An 18,346-nucleotide genomic window follows, 5' to 3' on the forward strand; every position below is an offset into this window, starting at 1 on the left:
AAAGGGAGAAAGGTTCACACGTACAAGAGAGATTAAAACATGAGAGGAAGGAGGGGAGAAAGAAGCATACAAAGCTGTGGGGCACTCATCTTCTAACCATGGTTAGGAGATAAGGCAGCATCATGTCTGCACTAGGCCATTGGTATGCTCCTGATTAGAAATGTAAATGCAGTTAACTACTGTTTGTGGGCAGATGGGCCTATTCACAGTGTAAGAATCCACCAATTTACTATGGATATGAATACAAGATTTTGTGGAGAGGATAGAATGAAGTGGACTGTGTTCGCAAGGAACTGAAAGCTATTTCCATAAACATGGTTGCGCGTTTTCCATCAGGCAACCACAGAGACGGCTGCTGGCTTAGTGTGCTGTGTACTATTCATTTTCACGCTAGCCTTTTCCCCGGATACATGATTGCATTCAGGTATTTGATATAAACTCTAGCCTTCAGTGTACAGCGATTGCACATGCAAGGTGCAACTGATTTTCTAGACTGATTTCAGTTGGGCTTTAGCCCTGAGCTTGGAACAGAATCTGCTTTGGCTGTGCTGGGGGATGAGTTTTGCCAAAATTGGAACGGGGGAACGTGACCCTGTTAACTCTGTTGGACCTCTCAGCAGCTTTCAATACCATCAGCCATAAGATTCTTCTGAATAGACTGAGTTGGGCTTTGGAGGTGATGCTAAGGGATTATTGCTTTACCTTTTGGCAATTCTGCTGAACCTTTTGTCAGTTCTGCAGGGCTCCATTTTATCACCCACTTGGTTCAATAGCTACATAAAACCACTGAGACGTCACCTAGAGAGGTGGGCGAGGTGCCGCAAATATGCAGATGACATCCATCTCTCTCCCCCTCCTTTTCCTCAAATCCAGGTGAGGCAGTGGGTGTTCTGCGCCACTGCCTGAGCGTGGTAATGGACCTGGATAAAGGCCGATGAACAGACTTGATCTAAATAAGATCGAGGTGCTTTTAGTGGGCAGTCTGTTTGCCTAGCTGAGTGGTGTTCAAGCTGTCCTGGAGGGGATTGCACTCCTCCTAAAGCAGGGACTGGGAGCCTCTGCCCTGTGGAACCTTCAGTCTAGCCTGCAATGTCCTGTCCTACCCATCCATCAGCCATGCCTCTCCATCAGCCCCACAACTCGTCCAAGGCTCCCTTCATCAGCTCTGCCCACCTCAACCTCCTCTGCCTCACCACTGCTTTCTCTTCTATGTATGGACTTCCCCCCTTTCCCCCCTCTTCTATGTATGGGCTTCTCCCCTCTAAACAAAGGCATTTTCCTTTGCTTTTTTTGTGTGTGGATGTGTGAATGGGTGTGGATGTGAGGTGAGAATTGGTCAAGTATACAAATGGATGGATGTGTGTGAAGCGTGTGGATGGCTTTGGCCCCTCTCATCACTGGCATGTGACCCACAAAGGAAATGTAACCCTTGGGATTAGAAAAGTTCTTCATCCCTTCCCTAAAGGACCATATCCATAGTTGGGAGATACTCTTGAATTTAGTACCATCTTTGGAGGCACATTTGGCCTCAGTTGCTCAGAGTGCCATTAACGGGTTAGTCTAATATGCCAACTGTGACCTCATCTGGACAAAGATAGCCTTGCTAAAGTTTCCCATGCTCCGTTAACCTCTGGTAAGCCTTTGAAAATGGTTCAGAAACTTCAAGTTTGTCAAAAAAAGCATAGCAAGGTGATTAACTGGGACTGGACAATCTTATCATATTACACCAGTGCTTTCTCATTCGTTTCCATGTGAAACTGAATGGTCTCTGCAATGGTGCACGCATTGTAGAAATGGCTTCTAGCCTATGGCATTTGAATCATTCCTAAAACTTAGAGTCCTTTTCCCCCCTCAAGCCCTGGTACAAAGATGGTGAAGTTCAAGAAAGGAGACAGTGTGGGTATCCGACTGGCTGGTGGAAATGATGTAGGAATATTCGTTGCTGGAATTCAAGAAGGCACCTCAGCAGAACAGGAAGGTCTACAAGAGGGAGATCAGATCCTTAAGGTATACATGCGGAAGACTGTGCAACTTCAGAGGTTTGGTTTTGATACAAATTGATGGAGAAATTGCTTTATTTTAATGTTTAGAACTACAAAAGTACTCTTGAAATACCTATTTTAAGAAATTGTGGATATTTCAGAGCCTTGGTTTGGCTCCTCAAAATTAATTGCTGAAGCCAACTTGGAATGATGATTAACCTCTGGCAGTAATTTAACAATCCAGATGATATCAAAATGGAGAAAAACACCCAAATGGTCTAGCTATATCTTCTAGTTATCTGTCCTTTTGTATTTACTACTAGTGTTTCTGAAGTCTGAAATCATTAACTAGTACCACTCTCTTATTTGTCCTTGCATTCTAGGAAATTTTGCACCCAGTGACCTGGTTCGCACAACATGCTGTAGTTCACTGTGGGTTATTTAATCCGCGATGAGCTGCAGCACCTGCGGGTACCATTTTGCATATTCAACCCCTGGGTTGGCATGTCATCCACACCCACCCACCGTGGGTTATATGAAGGTTAAGCAACCCATGGTCGATTGTTTAACCTTCACATAACCCATGGATTCTGGGTGGCTTGTTACCCACTGTGACAAATCTGGCCAGGTTCGCATGACACGACAAGCCATGCTCCCAAGGGTAATTATGCTAATCCTCTGGAATGTGAACAGCACACATAGGAGATGGGATGGAATAATGCACATCGGTTTATTCCTCCTTTCTGATCATGTAAACAGGGCCATTGTAATGTTTTAAAGGATGGCTAGTTTCATTTTGACTGTTCTCTAGCCCAGTTCGCATGATCACAGGGCGGTTCAAGCCACTCTCATTGGGTTGGGATGACATGAGAAGCCATGGCGGCAGGTGCTTAAATTGGCAGTCTGGTGCCCATGGATGCCGCAACCCACCATGGCTAATAAGGCACAGTGTGCTGCGGTGATTGTGTGAACCAGATCTCTGGGTTAGTTCTAAATTCATCCCTGCTTAAGCATCATCCAAAGCAGCATCACTTAGCTATGGTAACAGGGATGCTGCTCTGGAACAAACAAGGATGTCTTATCACCCAGGCTTTAGATGAAAGACTTTAGTTTTAGGGAAAATACTGTATTTAAAGCTAGGCTTGTTTGCTGGTAGGAGATTGGTTTGTGTTGAGTCATTCAGAGAGGGAGCCTGCTTCACATTTCCTGCTCCCAATTGTGGTATACGTAACGCATTGAAATGTGTATGATTTCCTCCCTAGAACCGATATTTTGCACAATGGCTTTAGGAAATCATGTTTCCTTTTTGAATCAGAAGGATTTTTCTTAAAATCAGTGTGTGGTTGTTTTGCATCAGGTCAACAGTCAAGACTTCAGAGGTATCGTTCGAGAAGATGCAGTTCTGTACCTATTGGAAATTCCCAAAGGTGACGTCGTAACAATTCTGGCACAGAGCAAATATGATGGTAGGAACCTGGCACGCAGCTCGTAAAAATGAATTTGCTTTGATGTATTAGTTTATTTAATTGACTTCTTGCTTTTATATCCATACCTCGAGGTGGTTTTCAACATAGTAGCTGGCAACCAAAGAGAGCAGTAGTAGCATGTTCTATTTTGCTCTGTTTATCTCACTAAACATTTACTGTATCTTCTTGGAAAAGTATATTAAAGCTTCTGATTTCTATCCAGATTTTTAAGGTAACATTCTATAGATTGATGGCTCTCTGTTTATTCATATCCATTGACTGTCTTTTGGTGACGTTTACCTGTTTATAAGTCGTTCCCTCCAGTAACAAGATCTGTATTTCTTCCAAGCTTTTAAAGATTAAGACTGATGAGCAAATGTTGTTGTTTTTACATTCTGTATGCAGAAGCCAGTGAACAAGGCCCAGTTTTTGCCATTTATACATTTCTCTGTAGTTATCCAGTTGAAATGTGCAATTACTACTATGCAAGTTGCTTTTTTAAATCGACCCTATATCCGTTAGAACATGCCATGTATTTAGAAGCAGCTTCTGTGGGATTTATTGAATGAAAGTGATTATGACTAAGACATTTTTGGTAGATGGAAATCTATCCTGTGGAGGCCCCTTCCTATAGCCCCCACCCCCCACCCCCAGAGACTGGACAGGGGGCAGCTGCCTCCTCAAGGAACACTCCTTCATCCTGGTTTGCTTTGATTGACGCCGTTTGAAGTAGCTTCTGAAGACTTCACTTGCCCCTCTCTTTTCCTGATAGAAAGAGTGTAGAGAATGTGGGGTCTGGGCATGCCAGCAGTGGGTTGCAGCCTTGCGCCTTGCGCCTTCTGGGCTGCCCCACCCCATGTGGTTGCCTGGATACAATTTGGCGCTCTGGCCAAGAAAAAGTTCCTCACCCCTGTTCTAAGGAACCCCAAAACCTCTGGTGACAGTCCTACCAACTGAAGAAAAAACTAGATGTGGTTTCTCTTCCCAGTTTACAGAGACATAATGGCCTGTGGCAGAGGGGACTCTTTCTTCATAAGGACCCATTTTGAATGTGAGAAGGAAACGCCACAGAGCTTAGCATTCACCAGAGGGGAGGTCTTCAGAGTGGTTGATACATTGTATGACGGAAAATTGGGGAACTGGCTGGCTGTAAGAATCGAGAGTGAATTGGAAAAGGGCCTGATTCCCAATAAGAGCAGGTATGCGACACTCCTGTAAATTTAAATTTTACATTAGTTCTCACTCTTTCTCTCCTCCCCTTCTGTATTTCGTTTCATCCCAGACTAGTGTAATCTAGATCAAGAATCGATGCAGGATGGATTCTTAGTTGCTAGGACAGGGAGCAGCTTTCATCCCTAGTCGCAATGGTAGCCTTTAGCTCTAACTCCTTATTTGATCCCACGTAAATGAATGGTTGAGTTTTACTCCTATAGAGAAAAGGAAAACAATTGCTCCCTTTGTGAAAGGGTCCACATGGTTGAAAATGGCATGGGGGTTGTGCTGCTGGCCTTGCTCCTGATGTCCATGCATTGTGCATGGACGTCTGAGCTGGGGTGCCTACATATGTAGGGCCTCTACACATAAATGCTTTTGTGGGAGCTAGAACCCTGGAAACATGCATTCATGTGTGGGCGTCAGGGGTGGTTCAGGAAAACCACATGATGTCAGAGGCTGGGGCCAGTGCCATTGCCTTTGATGCCTCTTTCAGTGTGTGGACCACAGTGTGTGACAAGAAGGCTTCTGTTCTTCATCCTGATAAAATCTACTCTCTATCTCAGTGAGTGACCTTGTCTTCTCTGACAGGTATCTCTGTTTACACACCCCTGGGATCCTTGCTATGAACACACACAAACACTCACATTTTGCCCATCATAATTTCAGCTATTTCACTAGTCACATATAATGTATTTTTTAAAATGAGTAATGTGTGTTTTGTTCTTTTCAGTAATGTCACTCACCATTTCCCCACCATTTTTGTGGAGTTGCCCAAAGTAAATATAAAACTGCAGTCAAGCCATATGCTATAGCCTGGAAAATAATGAGAGAGCTTTATGTTTTTAGTTGCTGTTAAGTAGATACTCTCCTAAGGTCTGAGAAAAGGAATTTTGTTCATGTTGTGGTTGCCCACAACATGAATAAACCACTCTCAGATAAGACGTCTGCCAGGGGTTATTAGGGAGAGCAGCAGCAGAGTTGGACAGGGATTAGCCTGTCCAAGAACATAAGAAGGGCCATGATGGATCAGACCAAGAGTCCATCCAGTCCAGCACTCTGTTCACACAGTGGCCAACCAGCTGTCGACCAGAAACCCACAAGCAGGACATGGTGCAACAGCACCCCCCCACCCAAGTTCCCCAGCAATTGGTAGCATGTCAGGGATGTTCATATGGAGATAGATGAGCGTTCAGAGTTTGGCCTCCATCCTGGAATATACTTTAGGATCTCTTTTGGAAGACCGTTTTTTGAAACCTTGTAAATGGGTTGCTTTTGCACCCATACTTTATTGGCTTTTGCAGATGGAGTCTATGGCCATAGCTAGATCTAAGGTTTATCCCTGGATCATCCAGGGATCAAACCTGTTCATCTAGGTGACACACAGGGGATCCAGTGCTCAGGCAGGGGCGAACCCTGGATGATCCCAAGATAAACCTTAGGTCTAGCTGTGGCCTATGTTGTCTTTTCCAGGGCTGAACAGATGGCCAGTGTTCAGAATTCTCAGAGAGATGGCTCCAGCGATCGGGCAGACTTCTGGCGGATGCGTGGCCAACGGTCTGGAATGAAGAAGAATTTAAAGAAGAGCCGTGAAGATTTGACAGCAATTGCATCTGTTAGCACTAAATTTCCAGCCTATGAGCGAGTTATGCTCCGGGAGGGTGAGTGAGTGACAGCAGATAAGAACTGCTTACTGATTTCCTCATTTGTGAAAGACAGCTCCTGCTATTTTTTCTGGCAACTTAGAACAAGTCTAGTCAATCAGTACTGGCTCTAGGCTTAACAGCAAGTGGTAAAGTCTGTCTCTGGTCATGACCATGCTTTGGACTGTCTAAAAACATCTCAGTTGTGTATGCGAATCGTATTAAATTTGTTTAGAAGTCTTTTTTTTTAATTAACCAGGTTTTTTTTTTTGAAAATATATATATGCTTATGTCCATCCCATAGAAACACGCACTGAAAAACAATGTGCGGAATGTGTTCATAATTTTAATTGAAAAAAAGACGTATATATGCTTTAGATATCACAACTGTAACAAGTTCACAATATGGGCCTGTATTTTGTTCCTGTTAAAACTTCAATGAGTGAAGCAGTTCTCAAAGTCAGGCTGGTTCATTTGCAGACCCATTTAGTAAATTCTCCTTAAAACAAGATGCTCCTCGTTTACACTAGTGTGCAAATGTAAGTGCAGCTTATCTACTGTCGTGCTGGTGTTGCACGGGATAGGAGGCAACCTGCCCTCCTAGATAAGAGTTTTCTGTCATATGTTGACTGGGTTTGAAAATAGTAAAGGTCCTTCCAAGAAAACAACCTTTCGAAGGACATTGTTGCTTAGTTCTAATAATTCCATTCAAAGTTGAATGCAAAATAAATTGGCTGCCTAACATTAAACTCGTTTACACAGACACGCTTTATGACTGTGCAGACATAATTAATGGTAAATTGGAAATGTCCACCCCTTAGATTACTCATATTCTTTTTAATTTGGAAGGTCAAATTCTGGCCTATGGGCCTGATTCAGCCCCAAGGGCTTTTCCATCTGGCTTTCTGCCCTCTCCAATCATGGTCTCTCTCTCCTTGGCTCATTTTCCGTTAGGATCGGCTGAGTCATACTGAGGGGAAGGAGAAGGTTACAAGGAAGGGAGATTTAAACCTCCACTCCAGGGTTGATGCTAGGCACTTAAAAGATCCGGAGGCCAGGCCCATAGGACACAAGTCTGCATAAAATGTGCATAGAAAGAATTAATAGAATTTAATTAAATTTCACAGGAGGTAAAGCCAGCCAATTAATTTCTTACCCAAATAATCTCAAATAAAATGAATCCTTCAGTTAGTTTGCACCCTGTCCCCGATCATCCCAAACCACTGAAATTTTCTAAACTGAATTGCCATGTAGGAAGGGTGTGTGTGTGTGTTGAAAACCACCCCTGCAAGGCAATTAAGTTAAGGGGGGAAAAGCTGCTGTTGTCAGTAGTGGACACTCAGGGCTCTGGGAAATAGATGTGATGCCCTAGGAAATACATTTGGGGTTGGGCCCCAAGCCTAGCAAATCCCTGGTCACCTCTCTGTGAACTAGTGCCCTGCATTCCTTAGCTAATAGCTGAGAAACAGCTGAGCAGTAGGGTAAAAGCACATACAATGCAGTATAAAACCAATTAAAAAATAGTATAAAACAAGAAATGCCTTAAAAACAATTCAGCCAAAGCAGTAAAACAGAACAGTGTCAGATCAATTACAAGTCAGGGAAATGCGTTTTCAAGAGGTGTGTGACACTCACCACAGTTTCCATCTCTTGGACCACACATGGGAGGGTGCTCCAAAGGATGGGTGCCACTACCTAGAAAGCAGTAACCTGACGACACACTGTTGATCATGGAATGACCAATAAGGCCTCCTTGGAAGATCTCAGGAGCTGATTTGGTATATACAGGGGAAGGCGGTCAGCTAGGTATTATGTAAACTTAATATTTTTTCATGCATTGGAAGAGTTCAATGAGAGTTTTTGCTAAACTTGCAGACATTTTGCTATACTTATAGGCATTTTCATGGCGTCAAGCTGTGTTGATCATCTGCAGTTATTGATTTTGATTTTATGTCCGCTACAGCTAATTAGCCACTGTCAAGGTTATTCCCTGATGAATGAATGGGTTGTCATTTTGATCATGATTACCATGGAAACTAAATTAAATATAACTTTCTTTTTGCAGCTGGTTTTAGGAGGCCTGTGGTGATATTTGGCCCTATTGCAGACATAGCAATGGAGAAGTTGTGCCATGAGTTGCCTGAGCTATATCAATCTGCCAGTAAGTCATTCCAACTCCTTTTTTATTTATTGAACTTATTTTATTCCAATTGGTTATTAATCACTTTTCACGATCAATCCTGACAAAACAACATATACACGTATGCACAAGTAGATACAACAGAGTGTTAGACAGAATATGTAGTCATAACGTGAACACAGCTAAATAATAAAAAGGTTTGTTTTCAAGGCTTTCTTGAACACCAGAACTGAAGAAGCCAAGGGAATTTTACCATAACTTGCAGGGCCACCACCAAGAAGGACCTGTAAGTGTACTTGCCAACCTAGCTGATTTCACCAGTGGGCACGCAAACAGGATCTCTGGTGAAGATCTTAGATTACAAGCTGGGATATATGGGTGTAGGCAGTCCTTAAGGTATAATGAGGCCTAAATTACAGGTTCATAGCAGTGCTTTGAACTGGGCCTGGAAACACACTGGTAGGCAGTGCAACAGGCGCAAGAGTGGTGTCGCATGACAGATGTTCTGACCCTCATTAGAATCTGGGTGGCAACATTTTGCACCAATTGAAAAATCCCTCAATACTGGATGGTCTTCTGAAAAGTCATTTAAACAAATAATAACACAAATGTATTACTTTTGCAGAAACAGAACCTAAAGATGCAGGCTCGGAGAAGTCCACTGGTGTAGTCCGCTTGAACACTGTGAGGCAAATCATTGAGCAGGCATGTATTTTCCCCCTTCTGTTTGCTTTCCATCATAATAAAAGAAAAGTAGGGGATATTGATAGTGTGTATTTTTCTCTCTCCATAAGCATAACTTGCATATTGCCTTCTGTCTTTTTTTATCAGGATAAACATGCTTTGCTAGATGTGACTCCCAAGGCCGTGGATCTGTTAAACTACACCCAGTGGTTCCCAATTGTAGTATTTTTCAACCCAGACAGCAGACAGGGTGTGAAAATCATGAGGCAAAGGCTAATGCCCACATCCAACAAGAGCTCACGGAAGCTTTTTGATCAAGCAAATAAGTTGAAAAAGACTTGTTTGCATCTTTTTACAGGTAGGTGAACATATGTCACTTCTTTTGTCTACTGAGAAAGCATTTATAGGCGTAGAGAAATGCAGAAGCAATGGAAAAGGAGAGAAAAAGAAGAAGATGGTTCTGGGGAATGAAAAAAGGGGGAAAGGAAGGGAGCCATAACGAAAGCTTTCCACAAATGATTATCAGCAGTGGACTCAGACTGCTGTCTTTTAACTACTTGGGACTACAGCAATTACTGCTCCTCTCATCTAGAGGAAGCAGCTTTTAAAGAAGTTTCCCTGACTCCATACCCCCTCCCTCTCCCCACCTCCTCTAGCTCCACCTAATCACAGAGCATATAGATGATGCCTGCCACACAACAGCCCCTTTTCCTCCATCCCCATGTGTTCAGTCTTGCCAAGCCTTAGAAAAGTAGGGAGAGAGACACACACTGCAGAAGAGATTATTACTAGCAGTAGCAGCAGCAGGGCAGGGCAAGAATGAAGAAGGTGTGAATGCTCTTTCATCTTCCCTGAGGCCACTGAAAGGACCGCCTCCACCCTTTTTCTCAGCTGAGTTTGCAAAGCTCCCTCCACCCAAATGTAAGGTTACAAAGCTCCTGAACGCTCCAGGCCCACGTCAAGGCAAACTGCAAAGCGCCCCCCCCCCCCCCATCGCTATTGCATGGTGCCAAATGGAAAGCCCAGCCTCACATGGAGGGCCAGGATCTCTTCTCGATCCTCCCAGAGTGCAGGACACGGAATAACGGGCTCAAGTTAAAGGGACATCAGGAAAAACTTCCTGACTGTTAGAGAAGTACGATAATGGAATCAGTTACCTAGGGAGGTTGTGGGCTCTCCCACACTAGAGGCCTTCAAGAGGCGGCTGGACAACCATCTGTCAGGGATGCTTTAGGGTGGATTCCTGCATTGAGCAGGGGGTTGGACTCGATGGCCTTGTAGGCCCCTTCCAACTCTGCTATTCTATGATTCTATGTGCCTCCCAAGCTTCCACCAGCTCCATCTGTAAAAAGCGAGCGCGGAAGGAGGTGGCAGCTGGAACAAAGGAGGAGGTAGACAGCAGGGGTCAAGCGGTAACTCCCCAGCAGCATCCAACATTGATAGTCAGCAGTAGGCAAGCCCTCCAAACTCAGATGCCCCATGAAAAGACCTTCAGCATAGTAAACGCTGCTTCTGCGTCCTGCTCTGTCCATCCCACAAGAAGCGGAAGTGAAGAGACACAGCCTTATCCCGACATTTCCTCAGCCCCAAAGTGCTGCCATGCTTCCCAACCTCCACAAAAACAAATAAAGGTGTTTTTTTTTAAATGTGCACAGCATTGGGAAGAACTGAGATCCTTGTGGGCACACTGGCATCTGTGGGTGCTGCATTGGGAACTCCTGCCCTATTGACATGGGAGGTGAGCAGGGCAGTTTTCAGAAAAGGTTGTTCTAGCATCTTGCTGTTGGTTTTAAATTGGGGGAAGGATTGTCAGAGAAGATGAAATCAGGAATAAGTTCCAGGCAATGTATCACAAAAACAAACTGCCTAATGTGTCTGAACTAAGATCAAAAGCGTGCACAAAAAATGGCACCATAATTTAGCATAAAAACCCGTAGCTAATTACTATGTGATCATCCTTAACTTACTTTGATTGGCGCTGGCTGTACCATTGTTGTGCTGTGCTTTTAAACATTGAGCAACCTATCTTAGGATGGCTGGGACAACTAGTTGACCAGTGAGTTACCCAGATATGATGGAGGAAGTGCCCTCGTTCAGTTGAAAATGACTAAAAGCCATGCATTGAAATGTATGGGGCTAATGTTTTAAAGATCCAGAGATTCGTTTTTATTTTTGTTTTTACGTTTCTGCAGATACCATTGACCTAAATTCAGCCAATGATGGTTGGTATGGCAGTCTCAAAGATACTATTCAGCAACAACAGGGTGAAGCAGTGTGGGTTTCCGAAGGAAAGGTATATAGTCAAATGCTTTTGTGTGTGTGTGTGTGTGTGTGTGTGTGTGTGTGTGTGTGTGTGTACGTACGCTATCCCAGGCCAAGCTTGGATAGAAGCTTTCCTGTGAGAGAAGAGAGTTTATGTGTACTTGGGGATTTCCCATTCTATCAGGGGTGGGGACGCTTAGGCCCAGGAGCCAAATCTGTCCTTCCATGGCTCCCCAGATGATCTCACCCCATTTCTCCCAATCACCAGTCATTCCGTAGTTTCCTGGCTTTTGAGCAGTTTTTCCCCATTCTCAAAGGTTGAGATGCATCTCTTAAATTACTGGCAATAAGAGCTTTAAGCAACAATTTGCTGGTATTTCATGGGTGTCATGGGTGGTATTTTTTGTTGTTGTATTTTTAGCCATGCCCCCTTTTTGCCTTTGGCTCCACCCACCACTGGAATGCGGCCCTCAAGAGCAGTTCCCCACTCTTGCATTATATGGTCAGAAAATTCTCCCACTCATAGAATGTAGAAATCCCTGATTAGTCACATATTGAGGGAAAAGTCTGGCTGAAAGACTTGCAGTGGGAATCAAATCAAAACAAAAAACCTTCCAGTATATCACGTTGCTATTGATCACTGACTCCTTTAATGGCTTTTTATGTTGCATGTAATCCCCTATATTGAAACTATTTTTGTCCTGTGTCTCACTGTGTTCCATTGATGTGACAAGGAAATCATAACCACAAAATCTTTTTTATAGCTGGAAGGAATGGACGATGACATTGAAGATCGTATGTCATACTTAACAGCTATGGGTGCTGATTATCTGAGCTGTGACAGCCGATTGATCAGTGACATGGAAGACACTGATGGAGAAGGTGGGGCGTATACCGATAATGAACTTGATGAGCCTTCCTATGAGCCAAAAGTCTCTTCCATTAGTCGGTCTTCCGAACCTGTGCAGCATGAGGAGGTAAGAGGTCTAAAATAAGATGATGTTTTTTTTCTCTCAAAACATTATATTGTAAAACATTGACGAAAATCTCCAACAAGATGCCTGGGAAAACGCTAATGCTGTTTTGAGACTTTGGTGTACATCGTTAAACTAACAAGGGGCATGGAAATGGTAGATTAGCACGGTTTTGTTGCATTGACAAAAAGGGGAAATTTCCCTGCATTAACTTAACTTGCTATAAAAAGATGGTTGAGGATAGAAACTCCGATTTTTGCAGTGTCTATGGGAAGACTTAACTCATGGCTTGTTTTCTTTTAAACCACTATTCCCAAAGTACACTGTAGTACAGTTTATGAGAGAGTTTTTAAAATTGCTATAGTCCACAGAGGTGACAGACAAACTATCTTTATCGTTGCATACTATTGCCTCAGAATACTCTTACCTCATGCAAATGTTGGATATAGGAGCCCTGAAAGAGTAGACTGCCAGAAAAACCCAGTCTGCATGACCAAACAATCTGTGGTTAACAAACCATGGGCTGTTTTTCAGCGTGCTGTCTCCCTACCACTCCCCCACCTCCACTTTGTGAAATACCGCAGGAATGTCCCATTCCTAGGTCATTCGCTGTGACATCCAGACCCAGAAGTCTGGGCTGGGGAGGGAGAAACAACTCATGGTTTATTGTTGTTAAGCAGAAGCAGCCGAGTGGTCTGGAGCCAGTACACTTGCTTGCTCCCAACTGCACAGAAACAACCCACAGTTAGTTAACCATGGGTTGTTTAATCTTCCAAACCAGGTCAATGACTACTCTGAAAGCTAGGTGATCCAACACAGGGAATAGAAACAAGAAATCTTGCAGAGCAGACTCACTTGGCAAATCCTTCCTCTAAATTGACCCCTTCCCCCTGCAAAACCTACTTAACCTTTTCATCCAGGAGTTGTAACTCTGCCTCACACGTCGAGAAATATGTGTATGCATGTGTAATGGGCTACTGTTACTTGTCCATAGAGTTTAAGGAAATCCAGCCCTGAACCAAGAACTCAAATGAGAAGAGCTGGTAGCAGGGAAGTTCTGAGAGATCCCAGTCCACCTCCAGCATTCAAGCCTGAACCCCCAAAGGTAACGTGAGAGGAAAAGAGATAACACTACTAACTGGAATTAGTAGCGTTTCATCATTGATTAAGAGAATTTTACTTATCTGACATCTTTCAGTGTTCCCTGCCTAGTTTCTAGCTCCAAATTTTCATCCTAGAATTAGGGAGAAGTTTAACTACATCTTAACTCTGTTTCCTTAGCTTATAACATCAGTGTAGGCTTTGCAAGCTATACTAACCAACTTCTTGTGGTTGATCATTTCCAGGCTGAATCTGCTACGTATTTATAAATACTCAACTTGTTTTTGCTTTCATTGACAGGGTAAATCGCAAAACAAAGAAGATCCGTATGATGTCCCTAAAAATTATGAACCCAGAACAAACAGTCCTAACGCTACTAGCACTGAAATTTCTGGAGTACCAGTTAAAGTAGCTCCTCCCCCTATAGCCATCAAACCTACTTTTGGGCGTCCTATATTGAAATCTCAGCCAGCCATTCCACCAACCGAAGTGGAGGAGAAATCAGAAGAAGTTGTAGTGGAACAAGGGAACACCCCAAAATCGGTGCTGGGGAAAGTTAAAATATTTGAGAAAATGGACCACAAGGCAAGGCTTCAAAGAATGCAAGAACTTCAAGAAGCCCAAAACGCCAGGGTATTAAAAAGAACCATGATTTCACTTTTGTGTTGTGCCCTTTTACACAACACAAAATTTTTACAATATGTTTTACAATTGTACAACATACAATATGTTTTACAATATGTTGCTGCTGAATGAAGCTACTGTTAAAATGTAATTGAAACTATGGGTTGGATCCTGTGATCAGAGTTCCACTCAAGTAAAGGCCAAACTAAATATTTGGGTAACAATGCATAGTGGAGCTAAGCGTGAGAGTTGTGTTCACCTTCATGTAAGTGCACATGGCTTTGATTCAGATTGGGACCATAGTGCTCGGGGTGTGTGTGTGTGTTAAACTTGTTCTCCCCCCTGAAATCTCCCCCACCCATTGGGGGTTAAAGAAAGATACTTTTCCTCCTTCTACCCCTTCTCATGTGTGTGTGTTTTCAGGAAAAAAACAGGCAGAGCAGGGTAGGGGGTGGGGGAGAGAGTTAATCCTAAATGGGAGAGGAAGGGGATGTTTGCTGATTTCCACTTCTGCTCCCTGAAAATCTGGTTTGGAGACATGGAGAACCCTCCAGAACAGCATGGGAGAGCTGCAGAAGGAAGAAAATGGCTCCCCTTCCTTTTCCCTGAGCAGCAGCTTCCACTAGATCAGTCTTCTCAGAAGGGCCAATCTGGATCCAAGCCATGGATCTTGTGACCCACAGAAAGAACTTTTAGTTTTCTCCATTAATTTTTTATTGCTAGGAGTAGTGTCTTAATAGCCGTGTTCTCTGCCACACTGTATGCTTTTTAAGTAATGTGGCAGCCTGTAAAGCACAGAAATGGAACATGTTATCATGTAAGTGTAGGAAATAGTATTGGGGTCAGCCATCCATTTGTAGTTTGAAAGTCACTTGAAAATGTTCTGATCATCTTTTTTCTGAATAGGTGGAAATAGCTCAGAAACACCCAGACATTTATGCTGTCCCAATCAAACCACAGAAGCCAGAGCAAAGCTGGTCCCAGACGGCCAGGTAAAATTTATTTATTTGTGCATGCGCTTGTTACACATTTTTGTACTTTTGTATAAGAATACTGTGTTTGTTAAATTGTGATTCTGTCAGGACATGAGTCCGCAACAAATTGGTAGAATGTACTTTGCTATAAAAAATCTTAAATTTTGATATATCTCTACCCACAATTTTACCTTCACATTGCTCGCTGCCAGAATTACTCCCCGCTTCTATCACTCTGATCACATGATGTCCCACCTCAAATCTTTTCACTGGGTTTCCAGTCATGTCTGTATCCAGCACAACCCCCTTGTCATTATTTTTAAAGCTGTCCACAGCCTTGCTCTATCCTCTCTTTTCGCCCGTTTCTTCCTTTGTCCCCCTCTCACCAACTCTGTTGCCTTTAGCAAACAAAGGTCTCCTGTGTACTAAAACAGCTCCACCATTTGCTTCTATACATGCAACTGTATCCCTGACTATGGGCTATATCTAGTGCTAGTCCTACTTAGAGTAGACCCATTGAAATTAATGGAACTTAAGTTAGATTAATATTGCATACAACCCCATGTACTTGGTACTCCCTTTCTCCCTTCACATCCATCCTCAAAGACTCCTTTTTGATGTTGCCTTTGGCTTCTCTTCTTGCCCGATATGTAACAGAGTTTGCCCATGTTTTTCTCTCCTTCCTTTCTCCGGGACTTGTCTCTGTTACCTAAATTAACATTGTAATTTGCCATGTACATGGTACAGAATAAGTACCAAAATTAGTCAGCCCTGTATTGTGAATTAGGTCCTTTGTATAGTACGTTTATATTGTCATGATTATGCTACTGTAATAAATAATTTTAACATTTTAAAACTTTGTAGGAAAGAGAATAGACAAAGATAGGCAGAAACACACACACCAGTTGAAGCTGCAGCCCTATGCACACTTTTGTGGAAACAAACCCCATTGAACGCAGTGGGACTTACTTCTGAGTAAACATTGAGCTGTTAAAGCATATTTGCAAACAGTAAAAGGGATATGAGTGTATTAAATGCCGAAGAATGGTTAGCTGTAAATTGAGGGCTGATTGAAACATTGCTAGCCAAAAGCTCTTCCCTGTGCCAGTGCTGTACATACAAGCAGTAATGACCAAAAGTTTCTTACTAAGTGCAACTGTCCAAATTCTTGCAAAGTCCATAGAATCATAGAATAGCAGAGTTGGAAGGGGCCTACAAGGTCATCGAGTCCAACCCCCTGCTCAATGCAGGAATCCACCCTAAAGCATACACGTACACTAGCAGCCTAAGTTGGGAGTGTATCTACCATTGGGTGCAGGGTGAAGCAGGTAACCTCAGGCAGCAGATTTTGGAGTGCTGTGAAATAGCAATGAATGATCAAACATGTAGTATCAAATTTCTTGTAGGTGACCTTAACAACACTAACAAAAGCAAAAAAAGAACTATTACTAACACAGCATTATGTTTAAAATTGAGTAAATAGAGCATTGACATTTTTACCGCTATGGGGTGATGGGATGACACTTTGACTTTCTTTCCGGTAGCGAAAGGAAAGTATGACACTTACGTACACATGCTGAACCATGTTTATTCAGATGATTGCATTAAGGAGCTTTTAGATAATGTTTTTTGAGTGAGGTACGACCATGGGGAAGAGCTTCTTGGCAATGGTGATATGGAGGTGGTAAAGTTTAAAGCAGGCTTGAAAATAGTCATGAGGCTGCTTTCAACTGGCAATAGACCTGTTTGGAAATACTCACTTTCTGAGCTCTAGCTGTGTCCATGCTCACTTAGTGTGTTTTGATGTTAGTTCCAGACCTCCAGAGCCTCAGAAACCAGCTGCTAGATCTTACTTAGATAAACAAGGAAGTTATGGCAGCGATGCAGAGGAGGAAGACTATCGAAGGCTACTCTCTGACCAGTCTAAACGTGGATACTATGCGCCAACATCTAGATACAGGGATACAGAATTATAGATTTATTGGCAGTCCTAGAGCCATTGTTCTAAGACACAATTGCACAGCCAAAATAGAACCCTGGCTTCCTTCAAGAGCTATATGTATATTTGGGGTTACTAATGAACTCAAGATGTATCTACACACTGGAATGGCAGAACTTAGCATCATATAAGTATTGGAGAGAATGAATCACTGTTGCCTGAACGCTGTTGCCTGTTTTACAAAAGGACCAAAAATCTATTTTAAAAGTTTGTATTAATTTCTGACATCTATGTATTTTTAACTTTTCTTCATTAAAATTGCCTTTTTAACTATTCTTTTAACTTTTGTGACATGATGGAAGCTTGATTAAAAAAAACACCAGCGCTTTAGTGCAAGAAAAACAAAATAAGTGCCTTTTTAACAAAAAGTGTCTTCGATTGTTCTCTGATATCTGATGCTTGTGCAAAGCCATAATGTTTATGTAGCCTAACTTTTGTATGTTTTATGGCTACCATTTTACCCTTGGATGTTATTTTTCTACTTTAAATAGAACTGTATACATTTTTTCATAAGCAATAACTGTATATATGAAAAGTTTGTTTGTAGGCTGGCTGCCATTATTGAGAAAATTATGTAGAAATTAAATGAGATTATTTGTGTCTTAAACTTTTACATGAGTCATGACATAATAAAGGGATATATTCTACAAATAGTTGCCATTCTGGTTGTTTTAAAAACTAAACATTTAATAATGCCTTGAATATTAAAGAATTTTGTGTGTTTTTGTTTTGATTTCTGAGATCTGACATTTGAATGGAACAGAACAGTTCATGAAGATGTTTCTTATCTTTTCTATTTCTGTTTTTGGTCTACAATGAATAAAGCTTACATTTTCATGATCTCTTCAAGGGGGTTAGTCCTGCAGGACAATATTAGGAAATTAACTGTAAAGCTTATTTGCATGCTAAGGTCCACAAGCATTTGAAATACAAGAGGTCAGTGTGGTGCAACACATGTTCTTGTGGTGTGCCATGCACATTCTTATTATCAACTTATCCCCTATTGGAGCTGGATGTGAACTCTGTAATTCAGAATCATTTTTAAGGGATAGAGCAATGTCAGTTTGTGGGGATGGATGGGAGGGAGAAGCTCCTTGCCTTTTGAAAATCTTTTGTTGCAGATGTGCCATGCTTCTCTGCCTACTGTCAACTTTTAACTCCAAATAGTAATCTCTTTTTTAATACAAAGCTCACTGGTGCAACTTTTTTTTCATCCTGGTTCAAGGGGTGAATAAGATAAGCATATCAAGTTTGTTTACGATATGCTGCTGTGTGTCACAGAAAT

The 18,346-nt window shown here is 42.4% G+C and overlaps 1 protein-coding gene across 3 annotated transcripts in view; it reads left to right on the plus strand.

The window, feature by feature from the left end:
• TJP2 (tight junction protein 2) overlaps window positions 1–17,712 on the plus strand; it is a 52,188-nt gene extending 34,476 nt beyond the window's left edge. For 2 of the 3 annotated variants that reach the window (XM_063129316.1, XM_063129317.1), the window contains 13 exons: window positions 1,857–2,007; window positions 3,340–3,448; window positions 4,437–4,647; window positions 6,134–6,321; window positions 8,369–8,464; window positions 9,069–9,148; window positions 9,275–9,485; window positions 11,320–11,420; window positions 12,154–12,366; window positions 13,358–13,468; window positions 13,765–14,097; window positions 14,995–15,080; window positions 16,873–17,712. In XM_063129316.1, coding sequence (XP_062985386.1) covers window positions 1,857–2,007; window positions 3,340–3,448; window positions 4,437–4,647; window positions 6,134–6,321; window positions 8,369–8,464; window positions 9,069–9,148; window positions 9,275–9,485; window positions 11,320–11,420; window positions 12,154–12,366; window positions 13,358–13,468; window positions 13,765–14,097; window positions 14,995–15,080; window positions 16,873–17,038 — 2,056 coding nt within the window. In that variant the 3' untranslated portion in view covers window positions 17,039–17,712. The remainder of the gene's footprint in view (window positions 1–1,856; window positions 2,008–3,339; window positions 3,449–4,436; window positions 4,648–6,133; window positions 6,322–8,368; window positions 8,465–9,068; window positions 9,149–9,274; window positions 9,486–11,319; window positions 11,421–12,153; window positions 12,367–13,357; window positions 13,469–13,764; window positions 14,098–14,994; window positions 15,081–16,872) is intronic. The other variant, XM_063129319.1, reaches the window with a different exon arrangement.
• The last annotated feature ends 634 nt before the right edge of the window (window positions 17,713–18,346 follow it).

This window comes from Elgaria multicarinata, chromosome 6 (genome assembly GCF_023053635.1).
Source record: "Elgaria multicarinata webbii isolate HBS135686 ecotype San Diego chromosome 6, rElgMul1.1.pri, whole genome shotgun sequence".
In the NCBI taxonomy this organism is placed as follows: Eukaryota; Metazoa; Chordata; class Lepidosauria; order Squamata; family Anguidae; genus Elgaria; species Elgaria multicarinata.